General features: G+C 33.3%; 1 protein-coding gene across 3 annotated transcripts in view; it reads right to left on the bottom strand.

Moving 5' to 3' along the window:
• DGKB (diacylglycerol kinase beta) overlaps positions 1-15776 on the bottom strand; it is a 725959-nt gene that overhangs the window by 323029 nt on the left and 387154 nt on the right. For all 3 annotated transcript variants that reach the window (XM_054505270.2, XM_064575197.1, XM_064575198.1), the window contains one exon: positions 6666-6730. In XM_054505270.2, coding sequence (XP_054361245.1) covers positions 6666-6730 — 65 coding nt within the window. The remainder of the gene's footprint in view (positions 1-6665; positions 6731-15776) is intronic.

The raw sequence follows: 15776 nt of genomic DNA, 5'->3' as shown, positions 1-15776 counted from the left end.
CTCCATTCCAAAGAACTATCTCATATACATGATTTTGAACAGCCTGGACAGAAAAATGAGTATTCTGATTTAACGAAACCAGAAAATAATGCAGGAAGATTCAGGTGAATTGAATCCCCTGCATCACTATGCACACAACTCTGACTCCTTTAACCATTCATATTTCTACCTGCTCAGATGAAATATTTAACTGTGTTTCAACATACAAATGAAAATATATGAATAGAATGGCACAACTACTAGTAAATTATTTTAAAAGCCTTAGATTATAAATTTATGTATAAGAATATAGTCATGAAAAATTTACATAATATGAAAAAGCGAAACTCTCAGAAAATATATATGTACACATATATATAAATCTATGCATCACATATATGTATACACATATATAAGTCTATATATTACAATCCACCTATTTAACTATGCACTAAATGGCTTATACACAGATCATAGTTTAGTCATGTGGGAACACTGATTTAGTAATAGTGCTGACACAAAAAATTTCAAGAAATGTCATTTAAAAGATATAATTGAGTAGTCATTCTAAGTGAGAATGAAAAATGAGTATGTTTCTATTTTTTAAAAAGACCAAAATTGGCTAGGTACACAGAAAATGAAAACATAAAAAAATGATTTAGGATACAGAATTCTCACGAGAATATAATCCTGTCCAAAAAGTCCCTGTACAGGGCGCCTGGGTGGCTCAGTTGGTTAAGCGACTGCCTTCGGCTCAGGTCATGATCCTGGAGTCCCGGGATCGAGTCCCACATCGGGCTCCCTGCTCAGCAGGGAGTCTGCCTCTCTCTCTGACCCTCCCCCCTCTCATGCTCTCTATCTCATTCTCTCTCTCAAATAAATAAATAAAAATCTTTAAAAAAAAAAAAAGTCCCTGTACAACACTAACTTTTCTAATGAATATAGATTTTATTCAACATACTAAAAATGAAAATGTTTAACTTTTAATATCAGTAGTACTATTTCCCTAATTTATAAAAGATGGTACCCTTTACATAAAGTGGAATTATGTACATTCTTAAATAGATAAAATGTTTCACTATACAGTAACAAAGCTGTCTTGACTGATGGTTGCAAAAGTGAGGTCAAATGCCTTAAAGACAATGCAGACTCCATTCTGTCTTCATTTACATTGTTTTAAATGGAGTGTGAATATGTCTTTAATTTAAAAATCAATTATTCTACAGATTTAAAAAATACCAATAAAAGTTATGATGTAAATTTTTTTAATTTCTATAATTTCAAAGTATAAGAAAAGATGAATTCCAGAAAATGAAATTCTATAATTATGTCATTAAAACATTCAGATAGAAAAAAGAAGGGATATCTTGTTTTATTTGCTATATTGTGATTAACTTAAAAACATATGTAAGATACGTATGTAAGACACTATATTGTGAAATTCATTGAAAGATAATTTAAATTGGCTTTTACTAAACACACATTAAAAATATTTATAGTATATGAAGAAAATTTGATATATGAATATGTCATCATGATATAAGACAGAATTTGAGCATTGCTCTTAAAGCTTCGAGAAATGTATTTTACTGAATTCAGAGAAACAACTTCTCACTGGTCTTTAAATAATAAATAAAAATATCTGGCTATGATACAACATTTTTCTATCACTACTGAAACATTATTTTATTCTTAACCCCACATTTTATTCTAGAACTTCAGCTGGAACTTTTCTGTCTAGATAATAATCAACAATTTTATTTCATTGTTCTTGTCTGTCTGCTATGCCTCTAGAACACCAAGGTGGAAAGTTTAAAAAAAAAAGATTCAGAGGTTTTATTTCTCTATTAACTTGTAAATTATAGTATGTCACATATAATGTAGTATAGAATATATGGAAAAATATAATTTCCAAGTAAAGAACAGATATACATACACACAGTTTAAAATAAATACAATTTTATACAGGTATAAAATTGGCATTTCAAGGGGACGCCTGGGTGGCTCAGTCATTAAGCGTCTGCCTTCGGCTCAGGTCATGATCCTAGGGTCCTGGGATCGAGCCCCACATTGGGCTCCCTGCTCAGCGGGGAGTCTGCTTCTCCCTCTCCCTCTGCTGCTCCCCCTGCTTGTGCTCTCTCTCTCTCTCTCTCTGACAAATAAATAAATAAAAATCTTTATAAAAAAATTGGCATTTCAAGATCAATAAGAATATTTTATGAGTTATTTGACCAATAAAAATATTTGCTTCCATAAAATATCTTTTCTTATCATTTATGCAAAATTTGTTTGTATTTAGCTTAATATCACATGATATGCAACTTACAAAATTACTACAGAGAGAGAGAGTGATTTTTTTATACTCAGTCTTCAGTTCAGCATCACCAGGAAAATATTAATAATTGGTTGATAATTACATATTGTTGACCTATAAAGTTGATGATAACAAGTGCTAAACAAATCTACAAAGCTTGTATTATTCATTAGCAAGACATTCACAGTGCTCAGAGATTTATACAGCAGGATTTTTACTTGTTTATTAATATTAATTGCTGGGGTCTTTGGAAATGAAGTACATGAACACTGTAGTGAAAAACTAAAAGGCATTATTAGTACCTGAAAAAATAGTTATTTAGAATGAAGACTCATTCTAGATGTATTTCAACTTTATTTTTTCTATTACATATTTGGCACTATAAAAAGGGTAAACTATAAAAGTAGTTAGGTATTTAAAAGACAAATATACCACTCAATAATAAATAATTTAGTAAATAAATTTAGCAAATATCTACAAAGTGCTCATTATGTTCCATGCCATGTATAGATACTAAAGTCCCAGAAAGAGTTTCATTCTATGATTTCACCAAGCCTATTGTCAGAGGGAAAAAAAAAGAGAGAGAGAATCACTCCACAGAATGAGTGTGATTTTTAAAGGCAAAGACAAATTTTCTAAATTCATGTCTGCTCTTAATTTCTTCTCTTAATTTCTTAATTTGGAGAGCCTAGCTTCTTTTTTATATCAGGGCTTATTAATATAGTGATGAAGTATACGTCTGGTATACCAATTTGTCAGTTTGGTTTCTTCCTTCACACACGTGCAGGGTAAGGCCCTGGGACATATCTGGTACCACTACACAGATTATGAGTTAAACTGCTTTATTTAAATTCACACACCAATTTCACTTTTCCAGTTGTAGATTTCTTCATAAAAAGCAGAAAGTAGAACAGGAATGGAGTATATTCCCCTGAAAAGGAGACTAAGAAAACGGTCTTTGTTTCATTCAGGGGGTTTGAGAGCAGATAGTTTTAAATAAGTACTTACTTGTGGACTTAGTGAATTAGTATCTTTGTGGAGTACTGTGGGCCATCAGTGTTTGCTAGCAAATGGTATCAAGTATTGTTTATTAAAAACTTGAATTAGTTCTTTGAAAACAAGCTATAACTACAATATTAATAAATCTTTGTAAGATCACCAATACTTTTTCTGTAACTAGTTCCATTTTGCATATTACTTGGAAGTCCTTGTTAATGTTGCAAGATTTCACTCATGGATGAATTAAATGGTTTTGAATTTTTTTTCAAAATTATTATAAGCCTTCATAATGATCATTTTAATGGATACATATTTTATTGTGCCAATATACAATGATTAATATCATTTTTTTAAAGTAAGAGCATACAATGCTCTACTCTACACTTGATCATAGCCAAAAGGCTGAGAAGCAATACAAGGCTCTACTATCAACAGACCAGGAGAACCAGCACTGTATGTTAATTATAAGGGCCCAAATGTGATTGTTAATAGTTGAGGGTTTTTTTATGTGATTGTTAATAGTAATAGTCAAGTTAATGTTTTAAATACTGATATCATGTAATAAATGGTTTTAAATAATAGTAGCATAAATACTTTAAGGATTATTTGAATCTAAAATAATGAAAAAGATTTTGGTTGGACTCAAGAATAGCTTAAAGTTTAGAAAGTTAAACAGCATACTTCCTTTTAACAGTTAACTTAGATTTACATAAAAATTTGGAAAAGAATAAGATATAAACCTCTCAACTAGCACTTTCTTAAGCACCGGAAAAATCATTATCTTTCCCAGTTCTTTCAATTTCTGTCAGAAGAAGCATAGAGAGAACTATATATTTTGGTAATTAATTTCCTTAAGATAATGTTAGAAACATCAGGTTCTTTAAAATATAAATGAATTTCAAGGTGAGCATGCTAGAGGATAATATTAATGGCATATGATTTATTGTGACAAGAGATCTGATCTGAAACACCATTATTAGGAGTATTTAAAAAAATCCATTTGCAAATTCCTCAAAATACGGAAGAGTGCTATGGCTGAACGTGTCTCAAAGTTGAAATCGGAAAATCTGCCCTTTTAAGTATGAAATAGCTTGTGCACAATATGTGGCATGTCTTCCTCATAAAAATTTATTAGAAAATTTTCATATTCTGAATATGTTGCATTATAGTTTAGGGAATTATCTAAATGCTTGTAATTCTCAGTGAAGACAATCTGCAAAAGTACAGATTGAAATGTATATGCCTAACTGACCTGGTAATATGTGCAATTTTAGAGCTGTTAACTGAAAAACAGATAATACACTGAGCATCTACTATATACCTGGCATTCTTGGAACTCACAGGAGAAACATGCGAGGTGTGAATCTAAAAGGTGTTTTCTATATTATCACTGTTCCAAATGAAATATTCCTTTTAAACTATGCAAGGTTTATTCATCCCTCAAATTTACAAATAAGCTTCAATAGGATGTAGTTTTACACCTTTTAAATACATTAGGATGTACACACACTTTGCTGTACATACTATTTAACCACACATTGGGCAGTAAGGAATGTCATAAATTAGTACTGCAATCAATAATAAAAAAATAAGTATATATATATATATATATATGAACAACAGAAGTATTAAGAAGAATTAAAATTATTCTGGAGAACAGATTGCATTAACCTCGGACACTTGAGAGAGGATCATAAACATTGGCATTCTTATATATAGTATGTCAATTTGATTATCACATAAATAGATTGATACACTTTCTCTATACTTTTAATTCTCCTTTCTTCCCTCTGCCCTCATCTCTTCTTTTTCTCCCTTTCTCTCTCTCTGCTAAGTTTGGAACAAAAATGCCTTAAATATTAACAAAGTTTATTTCCCCAGGTATTTCTTAAAGTCTTAATGGGCTTTTAAATTGTGAAACTCCTGGATGGGGGACACTGCATGCCTCATTCTCAAATAACAATTATTTTTTTGTTTGAAATCTATTTTAACATATGAATATCAACATATGAATGCTGCATGGGATAGCATTTGAGTAAGCATAGGCTAGATTTTGTAATAAGGTTTTATGTACATTAACAAATATGTTCATTTTCAGGACATTCAAGGTATATTAATATGTGTTGAAATCTACTATAAGGTGAATATGATTTCATTGTTAGATCAATTTATTTTCATATATCTCATGAAAAATTAAATCTTGTAAAATGAAAATGTCTATTCTACATGCAAAGAAAACTTACAGGTACAAAATTTTAATGAGATCACTACTAAATTTTATAATACACATGGCACAAAATTCACACAAAAAAAGTATACAGTAAAAATTTAGTCTCCACCTCAACTATTTAGTTTCCTTTTCCAGGAGGAACCAGAGTTAAGAGATTTTGGTGAATTCCTCTAAAGATATGATGTGCACATGTACATACTCATATGTACATTTCTTCCATTTTCTTTAAACCAAAATTGTACCTGGCTGAACCATGAGAGTAAAGGCAAAACATAACATCATGATTTATGATTTCCAGGGTTGTTAAACTAGCCAAACACAGGGACTATAGAGACTTGGGCTTTGAACATTAATATATAAATCACTCAAATATCTGCATAGAAAGACAGATTATGATTTTGTAACTTTGTGAAATGAACATAGTAGAAATGGGTATAATTGAAGCAAAGATGATTCACTTCTTCTGTCTCATATTTCTAGGGGGGTCGAGGGGAAATAGCCCTGTTTCTGTCTAGAAATGGGAAAGATACAAAACCAAACCTTCCCCTATGTCCTTGAATATCCAAAAAAGTCAACATTTACATTTGGAAGGGAAAAATGTGTATTACTATAGTAGCAGAACTAATTCTAATTGTCAAGGCTCTTCTCCTTAAAGAATAAATCTTTAAAATTAGTTTATGTTAGCATTGATAATTCTCTGGTTTATTTTCCATTTGGTTGAGGCCAATACTGGACAGACGGTACAGAGATGCCAGGGCTTACCTGATGCCTTTGTAATACACAGTTACTCAGCATTATCAAATCACAGTCCCATGTTTTTCTTTGGGATTTAGGATGATCACCCCTCATACCCCTAGCCATGTAAAGACTTCCCATGTATCTTATTATTTTCACCTTATATACTTGAAATTCTTCTTTTCAACATGAGAATGGACTAGAGATCACAATTGCATTCTGCAGTGTAGTTTCGTTAAAACCAGAGGAAAAATTAAATTCATTTACACTTTTGTCCCAATATTTACACATACCCCTAATGTTATTCAGCTATTATATGTAAAGTGTTTTATACCATATAGTGATCCTTTTCATGACATAATTCATCAACAGCAACCACAATTACAATTTTATCATTTGTTACCTTACCTACTGTTGAATTTTTCTGGGTGTTTTTCTCTCATGATGTGGAATCTGTGTGCAATGGAAGCATCCTAAGGAGAGAAATAGAAAAGTAAAATGAGGCAGTTTATGATCCTACTATCTTGTGGAAATAAAGATTAAAAGACAAAAATAAACTAATAATATTTTTAAAGTAACTCTTTCTTAGCACTATTGCTGCCCAGAAGATATTCTGAAATTAGGCAAAAATGAGTAATCTATACAAATTCAGTGTAAGTGTGATTTACGTCATCATTTCACCACTGGTTACTTGTCATATTGACTTCTAGGAACTGATTTCTATTTAATTTATGTATCTCCTTTACTACCTGATTTTGGCCTCATGATCAAAGTATGTTTAAGAGAGTGTCTATGAACATAAATGTTAAAAGTAGTTGAAAATATTGTTACACGTAGCTGGAAGAATGGCCTAGGTAGAGGAGTAATCAGGTGGAGTACTTTCTAGTCCTGTGAGATTAATTATGAGTAAAAAGATAGTGTGAGGGTGCATATATAAAAAAGTTAAGTATATCATAGGACTTCAAAGTTTGCTAAGAGTGTCTTGAATGTGTAATTATTAACTGTTCACAAGCAACTTTCTGACATATCTTATCTTGCTTAATGGAGGAAAAAAAAGCAACAAAAAGAAAAAAAAAATATTTCTGGAAAATTGATGATAAGTGTAACTAGGCTCTGAGACTCCAAATGCACCAGTTATGAACCCTAATGGATTTCTTTCTTTTAAGAAATCCACTCAGAGTTCCTATGAGACAGAATCACACTGAGCATGGGAGACTGGTGGAATATTGTGATTCAAGCTTTTCAAACATAAAGACTGTCCTTGCTGATTTTAAACAGTTGCCCTTGTTATATTCCAAGCAAGAATATATTTTCCCATTCTTCATCTACACATGATTAATCACGCCACAATGAGAAACTAATATATTTACCAGTCATCTCAGTAGAAACAGGGCTATTGTTGCGATTAACTTAATTTTGTTTTATAGTGCAGATAAAAAAAAAGAAAAAAAGAAAAACCAAACACAAAGGAAATAAAGAAGTTGTGTATTTGAGAGAATCTAGAAAACACTAATCAAGGATTAAAAGTCTAATGAATGAAATGAAAAGGCTAATGTGCTTACTCATGCATAACAAAGCATGAGGCACAACAAGAGAGGGACCAATGCCCACTGCAGATGGCAGACTGAGTTGCTTTCCCTACAAGATAAAGCTGTAATAGCGCTGCAATTTTTCCCGTACATTTTATCCTCTCAAAATCATTAAGTAATTGAATTAATCCACAAGAGAAAAGGACACAAAGATACAGACAGGTGTACATAGAAACACTTATTAAAAAGTTACCAAAAAAACCCTGTATGGTTTGGTATTCTATCTTTGTTATATATACATGATCAACTTCCTGGTTTGCTAAGAAGTAGGAATATCAAGATGGTTCACTTTTATTGGTTCAATAGCTCTCAAATCCAGTCACAGAGTTTCTTCCTTTTTTTTTTAATTCTCACTAATAAGTCATAAATATATTCTATCTTAGAATGTTGTCTTATTGTGGTATGAAATTTAGATAAAAATGTGAGCTGGGCTATTTATGATATATTATGTGCCTTGATCATTAATTTTTTAAAACCATTTATTTTGACTTTATCCCTAATCTGGTTCAAAATCAATTTGTAATACCTTATAATTAAATGCATACATCCAGCAGACCAGTTGAACAAAAAGCAAAGGAATATGATTCAAGTCCTAAGAATGGATGGTCAATATTGGTTATCCATAGGGAGACTATCATTAAACTTGCTTCCGCTTGAATTATTTGTTCCTGCTAACATAGAGAACTGAGAATTTTAAAAATAGACTGTGTAGATTAATTTGCTTCACAAGCATCTATTTTTGCTATAACAGATCTCTTCCTTTTCAAAGCAACATAAAAAGGACAGAGAGGGGGAAAGAAGAAAGGAGGGAAAAGGGAAAGGAGAAGAAAGGAAAGTATCTGAAGAAGATCATTTAATTAGACTGGACTATAATTGAGTAAACTCCCAGAAATATAGAACACCAAATAGCCAAGGATAGACTGAATGTTAGTTCTATCTCCAAGATACTTGGGCAATGGATTATGTGGTAAAAGAGGGGATAAATAAAAACTAGTGAGGAACACTGGCATGCCTTTTCCATGTGTTGAATGGGTTTCACCACAAAGAGAGAGTTGGCATTGCTAACTACAGGATTGATAAGGCACAATGACAGCAGGTGTTCATTTGGATGAGAATTCAGACCAAATTCCCATGGGATCCTGTCCCTTTGGCATAACCCCAAGAGGCTTAAAAGAGAACTGCCAAACACTGTAAACTTATCCAGCAGCCATATTTCAGAGACACTTAGGACTCCCTAATAGGAGACCAAATAAGAAAAAGATAAAATAGTGTCAGGTTTTTACATAAATTTTGCCCTTTCTCTCTCTATGTACCACACTCTTAAGGGACAAAAATTAACCAACATAACTTCCATACCCAAGAATGGACAAACTTTAAATTTAGACAGAATTTTACTTCCAAGACTTGTAACTTTGAGGCAATTATTTACTGTAAGTCACAGCTTCCTTATCTTTAATAAAGGTAAATGATACTCCATTACAGTATTTTGGTGAGATTTTTTGAGATTATTTTGTATAGCTGAGGTGTTCATATATTTTATAGCCACATCAGAATTTTATTGAAAGTAAAAGGGAATGCTAAAATATGGTTACACTGCATAATTTTGAAATATGTACTTAATGACTCTCAAATTGGTTTTATTATTTCCTGAAATATAAAATACTTTTATTTTAAATTAATTTAAAACAAAATCAGATTTAAGAAATAAAAATAAAATATACCCATCTTTATTAAAGCAAAACAAATTTAAATATCATGTTAATTTTCTAAGCAGCAGAAAGTACTAATTTATATACACACACACACACAATATACAAAATATTCATATATCAGAGAATCAGCTTCTTAGCTGTCACTGTTATTTTTCTGATGAGTGATTCTTCTTTTCCTATAAGGGCTTATTATTTTATTTTTTAAAAAATAAAGTCACTCTAAATCTCCAAAGTTGCATTTTAAGTTATTAATTTAAAATTTTTGACTATTTCTGTGGATCATAACTTTTTTTTGGATCATAACATTTTAAATTGAGAAAATACTCTATAAGTGCTGAGATACTGTACCTATAACAAACTCTACTAAATATTTCCAGTGGCTTTTTTGAGGTATTATTTACATACCATAAAATTCATCAATTTTAAGTGTACCATTCAATGAGTTTGAACAAAGGTATACAATAACCACTTTCACAAACATGATATAGAAAATTTGCACCACCCCAAAAAGTTCCCTAATGCCCTCTGCATTTATATACTTTTATACTAACACATATCCCCACCACCACCCTCAAAAGACACTGATCTGCTTTCTCTCACCATAGATTTCCTTTCTAAAAATTCCTGTAAATGGAATTTAAAAGTACTATTTTAATGTCAGGCTTTCTTCACTTATTGTAATACTTTTCGGATTCGGCCATTTGTTCCAGTATCAGTGGTTTGTCAGTATTCAATTGAATAGATATACCACAATATGTTTACTTACTAATTGTTGGCATTTGTCTTTTTATGAATAAAACTGCTATGAACTTCTGAACACAATTCCTTTCATAGACATATGTGATTACATCTTTTGAGAAAATACCTAGGATTGAGACTGCCCAGCTGTATGATAAAGTTTAAATATAACTTTATAAAAAACTACATTATTTTTCAGAGTAATTGTACCACTTTGCATTTCTACCAGTAATTTTCGAGAGTTCCAGTTAGTCCACATCTTTACCAACATTCCACATCCACAACAACCCTTGGCAATTTTTTTAAATTTTATCATTCTAATAAATATGCAGTGGTATCCTTGTTTAGCCTTAACCATTTGAGCCGGCACCATCTGCTTCACTAGAGGAGTCAATTCTGATGAAAATATAAGATATGAAATTTCTGGTGGAGACTTACTCTACCACAGCCATTCATCCGTGAAGCTCTTATATGTTCTCAGCAATGAGCACTCTCTGGAATCCCACCTCACACAATCATCCTACATATAGCCTCAAGGATTTTAAAGGATTCTTCTTTTTCTATTAAATTTCTGTGAAAAAGATATTCAGAGACTATATGCTTAGAATCTCCCTTGAAGAACTTTATTTAAGCTGTCAAACTGATAATGATCTTTTTCTTTGCTTAAACTAAACTTTAAATAAAAAAATTAAAAATTCAATATATCATAATTGTTTAAATAAATTTTCCTTATTGTTTACAGAAGTTGATTATCTTTTCATATGCTTTTGTCCATATTTATTTTTCTGTGGAGTACCTAGTCAAGTCCTTTACCCATTTGGTCCATGCACATTAAAATAATTATTTATATTAATAACCATAATGACAGTAATTAGTAATAATTAAGTATTTACTACTCTTAAGGCACTATTTTAAGAGCTTTACATGTAGTATTTCATTTAATCTTCACAAATTTTTTTTAAAGATTTTATTTATTTATTTGAGAGAGAGAGAATGAGAGAGAGCACATGAGAGGGGTTAGGATCAGAGGGAGAAGCAGACTTCCTGCCGAGCAGGGAGTCCGATGCGGGACTCGATCCAGGGACTCCAGGATCATGACCTGAGCCAAAGGTAGTCGCTTAACCAACTGAGCCACCCAGGTGTCCCTAATCTTCAGAAAAATTTTATGAGCTATCTACTGTTATCTGCATTTTATGAATGAGAAAACAGGATTATGGATTTTAGAACCCTTCTAGACCATACAGGAAAAAGCTGTGGAATTCACAGGTGAATACAGGTAATTGCCTTCAGGTCTTTTATATTTTTTGTTAGCAATGAGAAAGCCATGCAATTGTAAATATTTCCCCCCCCCTTTTTTTTTACTTTTTTTTGTTTACCTTGTAGTGTTCTGAATTTTTATATTTCAGACATATCAACCCTTTTTTTGAGTTTTGAGTCATTTTCAGAAACAGCCTTCTTCATAATTAAGCAGGATACTTTTACCTTAAAACTTCATAATTTACACTGTATTATTAGAATCATTTCAGATTTATACATATTATATATATACTAATAGAATTTGTTTAATAATCTACTTTTCCCTCTTTGTTTGAATACAGTTAATTCTATAATAAATTTCCACCTCTATCTCTCTATATGTTACTTCTGAACTACAGCAAACTATTTTAAATATTCTAGTTTTGTACTACATTTTCATATTTGGTTGGCCTAGAATCACCCAAATTGATTCTAATCACTGGAACTTGCTAAAGTTTTTGCAGATGTGATCAAGTTAAAGATTAATATTGCTTGGGACCAATGATTCTTTTCTGCCTTACACTTTCTTTCTTTTGGAAAAGAAATGTCTAACTATTCTACTATGCTATTTTGAAAACAGATAACTTGTTTTCTAGTTTCACAGGCTCACAATAGAGAAGAAATTTGCCCAGTATGCATCATATGCTGAGTCTTACCTATAACAGATTTCAACAATTTATACAGTAAGGTTTAGGATTTGGAGCTGATGATATTGATATGGGCCTTTTGACTTGAGTTGATATAATGGACTGAGACATGTGGAGATACTGAAATGAGGTGTAAATATTTTGCATGGGGGACAGAATAAATCTATTAGGGACAACAGGCAGATACTAGTGGGATGAATGGCAACCCCTAAATATATCTGTCCTTAATCCCTGGAACCTGAAAATGTCACCTTATATGGTAAACTTTTTACAAATGTGATTAAAGGGGGTGCTTGGGTGGCTCAGTTGGTTAAGTGACTGTCTTCGGCTCAGGTCATGATCCTGGAGTCCCTGGATCGAGTCCCGCATCGGGCTCCCTGCTCGGCAGGGAGTCTGCTTCTCCCTCTGACCCGCTCCCCTCATGTGCTCTCTCTCTCTCTCTCATTCTCTCTGTCTCAAATAAATAAATAAAATCTTTAAAAAAAAAACAAAAAACAAAAAAAGGAAATGTGATTAAAGATCTTGAAATGAGGAGATTATCCTGAATTATTTAAATAAGACCTAAATGCCTTTACAAGTGTCCTTATCAGAGAGAGACACAGGGAAATTTGACAGACAGAAGAGGAGGAGGCAATGTGACCATACAGGTAGAGATTTCAGTGATGCAGCCAGACATGAGGCAAGGCTGACAGCCACCAGAAGCCAGAAGTGGCAAAGAACAGATGCCCCCTTAAAGCCTTTCCAGGACCATGAACCTGTTGACACCATGATTTCTGCCTAGGGAAATGAAATTTGGACTTCCAGACGCTTGCACTGTGAGAGAATACACTTCTGTTGTTTTAAGCCACCAAGTCTGTGGTAATTTGTTACAGCAGGCACAGGAAATTTATACATCATTTATCCTTATAGCTTGTTTCAGGAAAGCATTATCTTAATTTTGTCTGAATCCTTATTTTATTCTCTCAATTCCAATTGCATTATTTTTTTGCATTTAACATGATGTTCAGAATCTGTAATTTAACAAAAAAGAATATAAGATGAAAATAGACATCACAAATTCTATATGTCAACTACATAAAGTGGGCATGAAACAAACAGCAAAACCGTAGAAAGGTAGAACTTCTTGCCTTTACAGGAAAGACTTAATTCCACCCTAGATACTCCTGCTTGAGTATCTATTTAACACGGCATTGGAGGTCTTTAGAAATACAAGAGATAAAAAAGAGATATATGTATTATAAAGAAAGAGAAAAACTATCCTTATTTATAGGTGACATAATATTCTATATAGAAAATCCAAAGGAATCAAATGAAATCCACATAATTTAAGGGTTTAAGGAGCTGTCCAGATATACAAAGAGTGTATAAAATTAGTAGAATTAAACACATTGAAACAAAGTAATAGAAAATTATCCCATTCACAGTAACAATAACAAGTACCAGGGGAAAGTACTACCAGTGTGAGTCCTACAGAAGAACATGATAATTACTGAAAGACACAGATGCATACTATTCTGAGTTGCAATGATTTATGGAGTTGGAGTTAGAGGATATGAGGAGTGGTACAGTATCTTCTGAACTTGAGCATCAGTGGAAGCACATGGACTTTTCTCTATTACATGGCATTTATTATCTCTTGGAATTGGGTTTTGAGGGGTGTGTGTGTGTGTGTGTGTGTGTGTGTGTGTGTGTGTGTGTGAATCCCCAGGAACTCTGAGGCATCGAGTTGCACATCTGCAACTTATCCTGCTGTGAAAACTTCAGATGCAACCCATACTGGACTTCTGTTAGCTAGCTTTTGATTATACTCCGGACAACCAGGACATTTTTCTAGAATTAAAAATTTAGACTTAGAGAAATACATTACTGAGAGCAAGATGACAGGTGTTAGTCATTTAGAGCCAGTCCCTGAGGTAGGATATGAGATTTGCTGAATGGTAGATGCAGGCTCAAAAGCAGAGCTTTCAATGAGGAGACTTTTGCAAAGTCTTCATTGGCTTCATTGCAAGCAGACTTCTCATGAATTTTTTAAATTAAGAGAAATTTCTTTAAATTACCTTCTCTTGGATGATGGCAAAAATTATAATTAAGTTTTAGTTTAAATTACTGCTCTCAAATTTTATAATTCTCTTTTGTTTTGTTTTGTTCCCAAGTATTCGGTCAAATTGGAGAAAGCCATGCCACTCACTCTGTGTGTCCATGTTCTAGATGGAAGCAAGACTTGGGGTTATATGTGAGATGAAGCCTGTCCCCATATCAGCATCTTCCCACTCTCTTTTCCATTTATCAAGAGACCCTTAGGAAGGTGGTAGCTTCATCATGTAGCACTGAGAGAAGCTGCATCATCAGTGTTCCATAAAAAACAGATGATATACTAGGGGCTCCTGGGGGGCTCAGTCGGTTAAGCGTCTGCCTTCGGCTCAGAGAGAGAGAATCCCAATCCCCTCACATGGCGCTCGATCTGATGATCCTGAGATCATGACCTGAGCCGAACTCAGGAGTCAGGTGCTTAACCATGTGAGCCACCCAGGCACCCCAGTATACACTTTATTCTTAATGCATACATCTAAACTTACAGGGTGCTTTTAAGTAACGATGGCAACTTTGGTTTCATTTTTTGAAATAATAACACAAATTATTCCAGGTGTTTTGCTTTTTTTTTTTTTTAATGTTTTATTTATTTATTCATGAGAGTCAGAGAGAGAGAGAGGCAGAGGCAGAGGGAGAAGCAGGCTCCCCGCCTAGCAGGGAGCCCGATGCGGGACTTGATCCCAGGACCCCGGGATCATGACCTGAGCCGAAGGCAGACGCTTAACCATCTGAGCCACCCAGGCGCCCCCAGGTGTTTTGCTTTTTAAAATGATAAAGTTTAATATTTATTTCCAGGTACCATGTAATAACTATTTTATTTAATTAAGCATTTTACTTTATTTTTTTTAGATTTTATTTATTTATTTGACAGAGAGAGACAGCGAGAAAGGGGACACAAGCAGGGGGTGTGGGAGAGGGAGAAGCAGGCTCCCCACTGAGCAGGGAGCCCGATGCGGGGCTCCATCCCAGGACCCCAGGATCATGACCTGAGCAGAAGGCAGACACTTAACCAACTAAACCACGCAGGCGTCCCTAATTAAACATTTTAAATGCATATTTTATATACACATATACACTTGTATATTATAGTTAATTGATACTTTCGTTGATATAACAATAGCCACCCTGTCAATCCTTTTGCATATATTTGGTGCTTATGTTTCTTAGACTTGTATATTTTTACACATAGGTTTTTATTCTGCTATGAGTATTGAACCTTAAGGACTGTAATTCCTCTATTCTGGATTGCTTCTGTTTGCTTATCTAGATCCTCTCTCTACCCTTCTCCATTGTGCTCTCTGACTGGGCAGTGTCCTGTATAGCTATCAGATTCCTTTTTGCTTTTGTCCTTTTGCTTCTAATTGTCCTTGCCAGTTGAGAGCCCCAGCTAGAGATGGGAAGGAGACATGTGAGTTAGGGTAATTAAATCCCTGGCTCCCTCAGTGA

This window comes from Mirounga angustirostris, unplaced genomic scaffold (genome assembly GCF_029215605.1).
Source record: "Mirounga angustirostris isolate CCGP_5_RB_7025 unplaced genomic scaffold, mMirAng1.0.hap1 SCAF_12, whole genome shotgun sequence".
Lineage (NCBI taxonomy): Eukaryota > Metazoa > Chordata > Mammalia > Carnivora > Phocidae > Mirounga > Mirounga angustirostris.
This window is presented reverse-complemented; position numbering and strand designations above follow the sequence as displayed.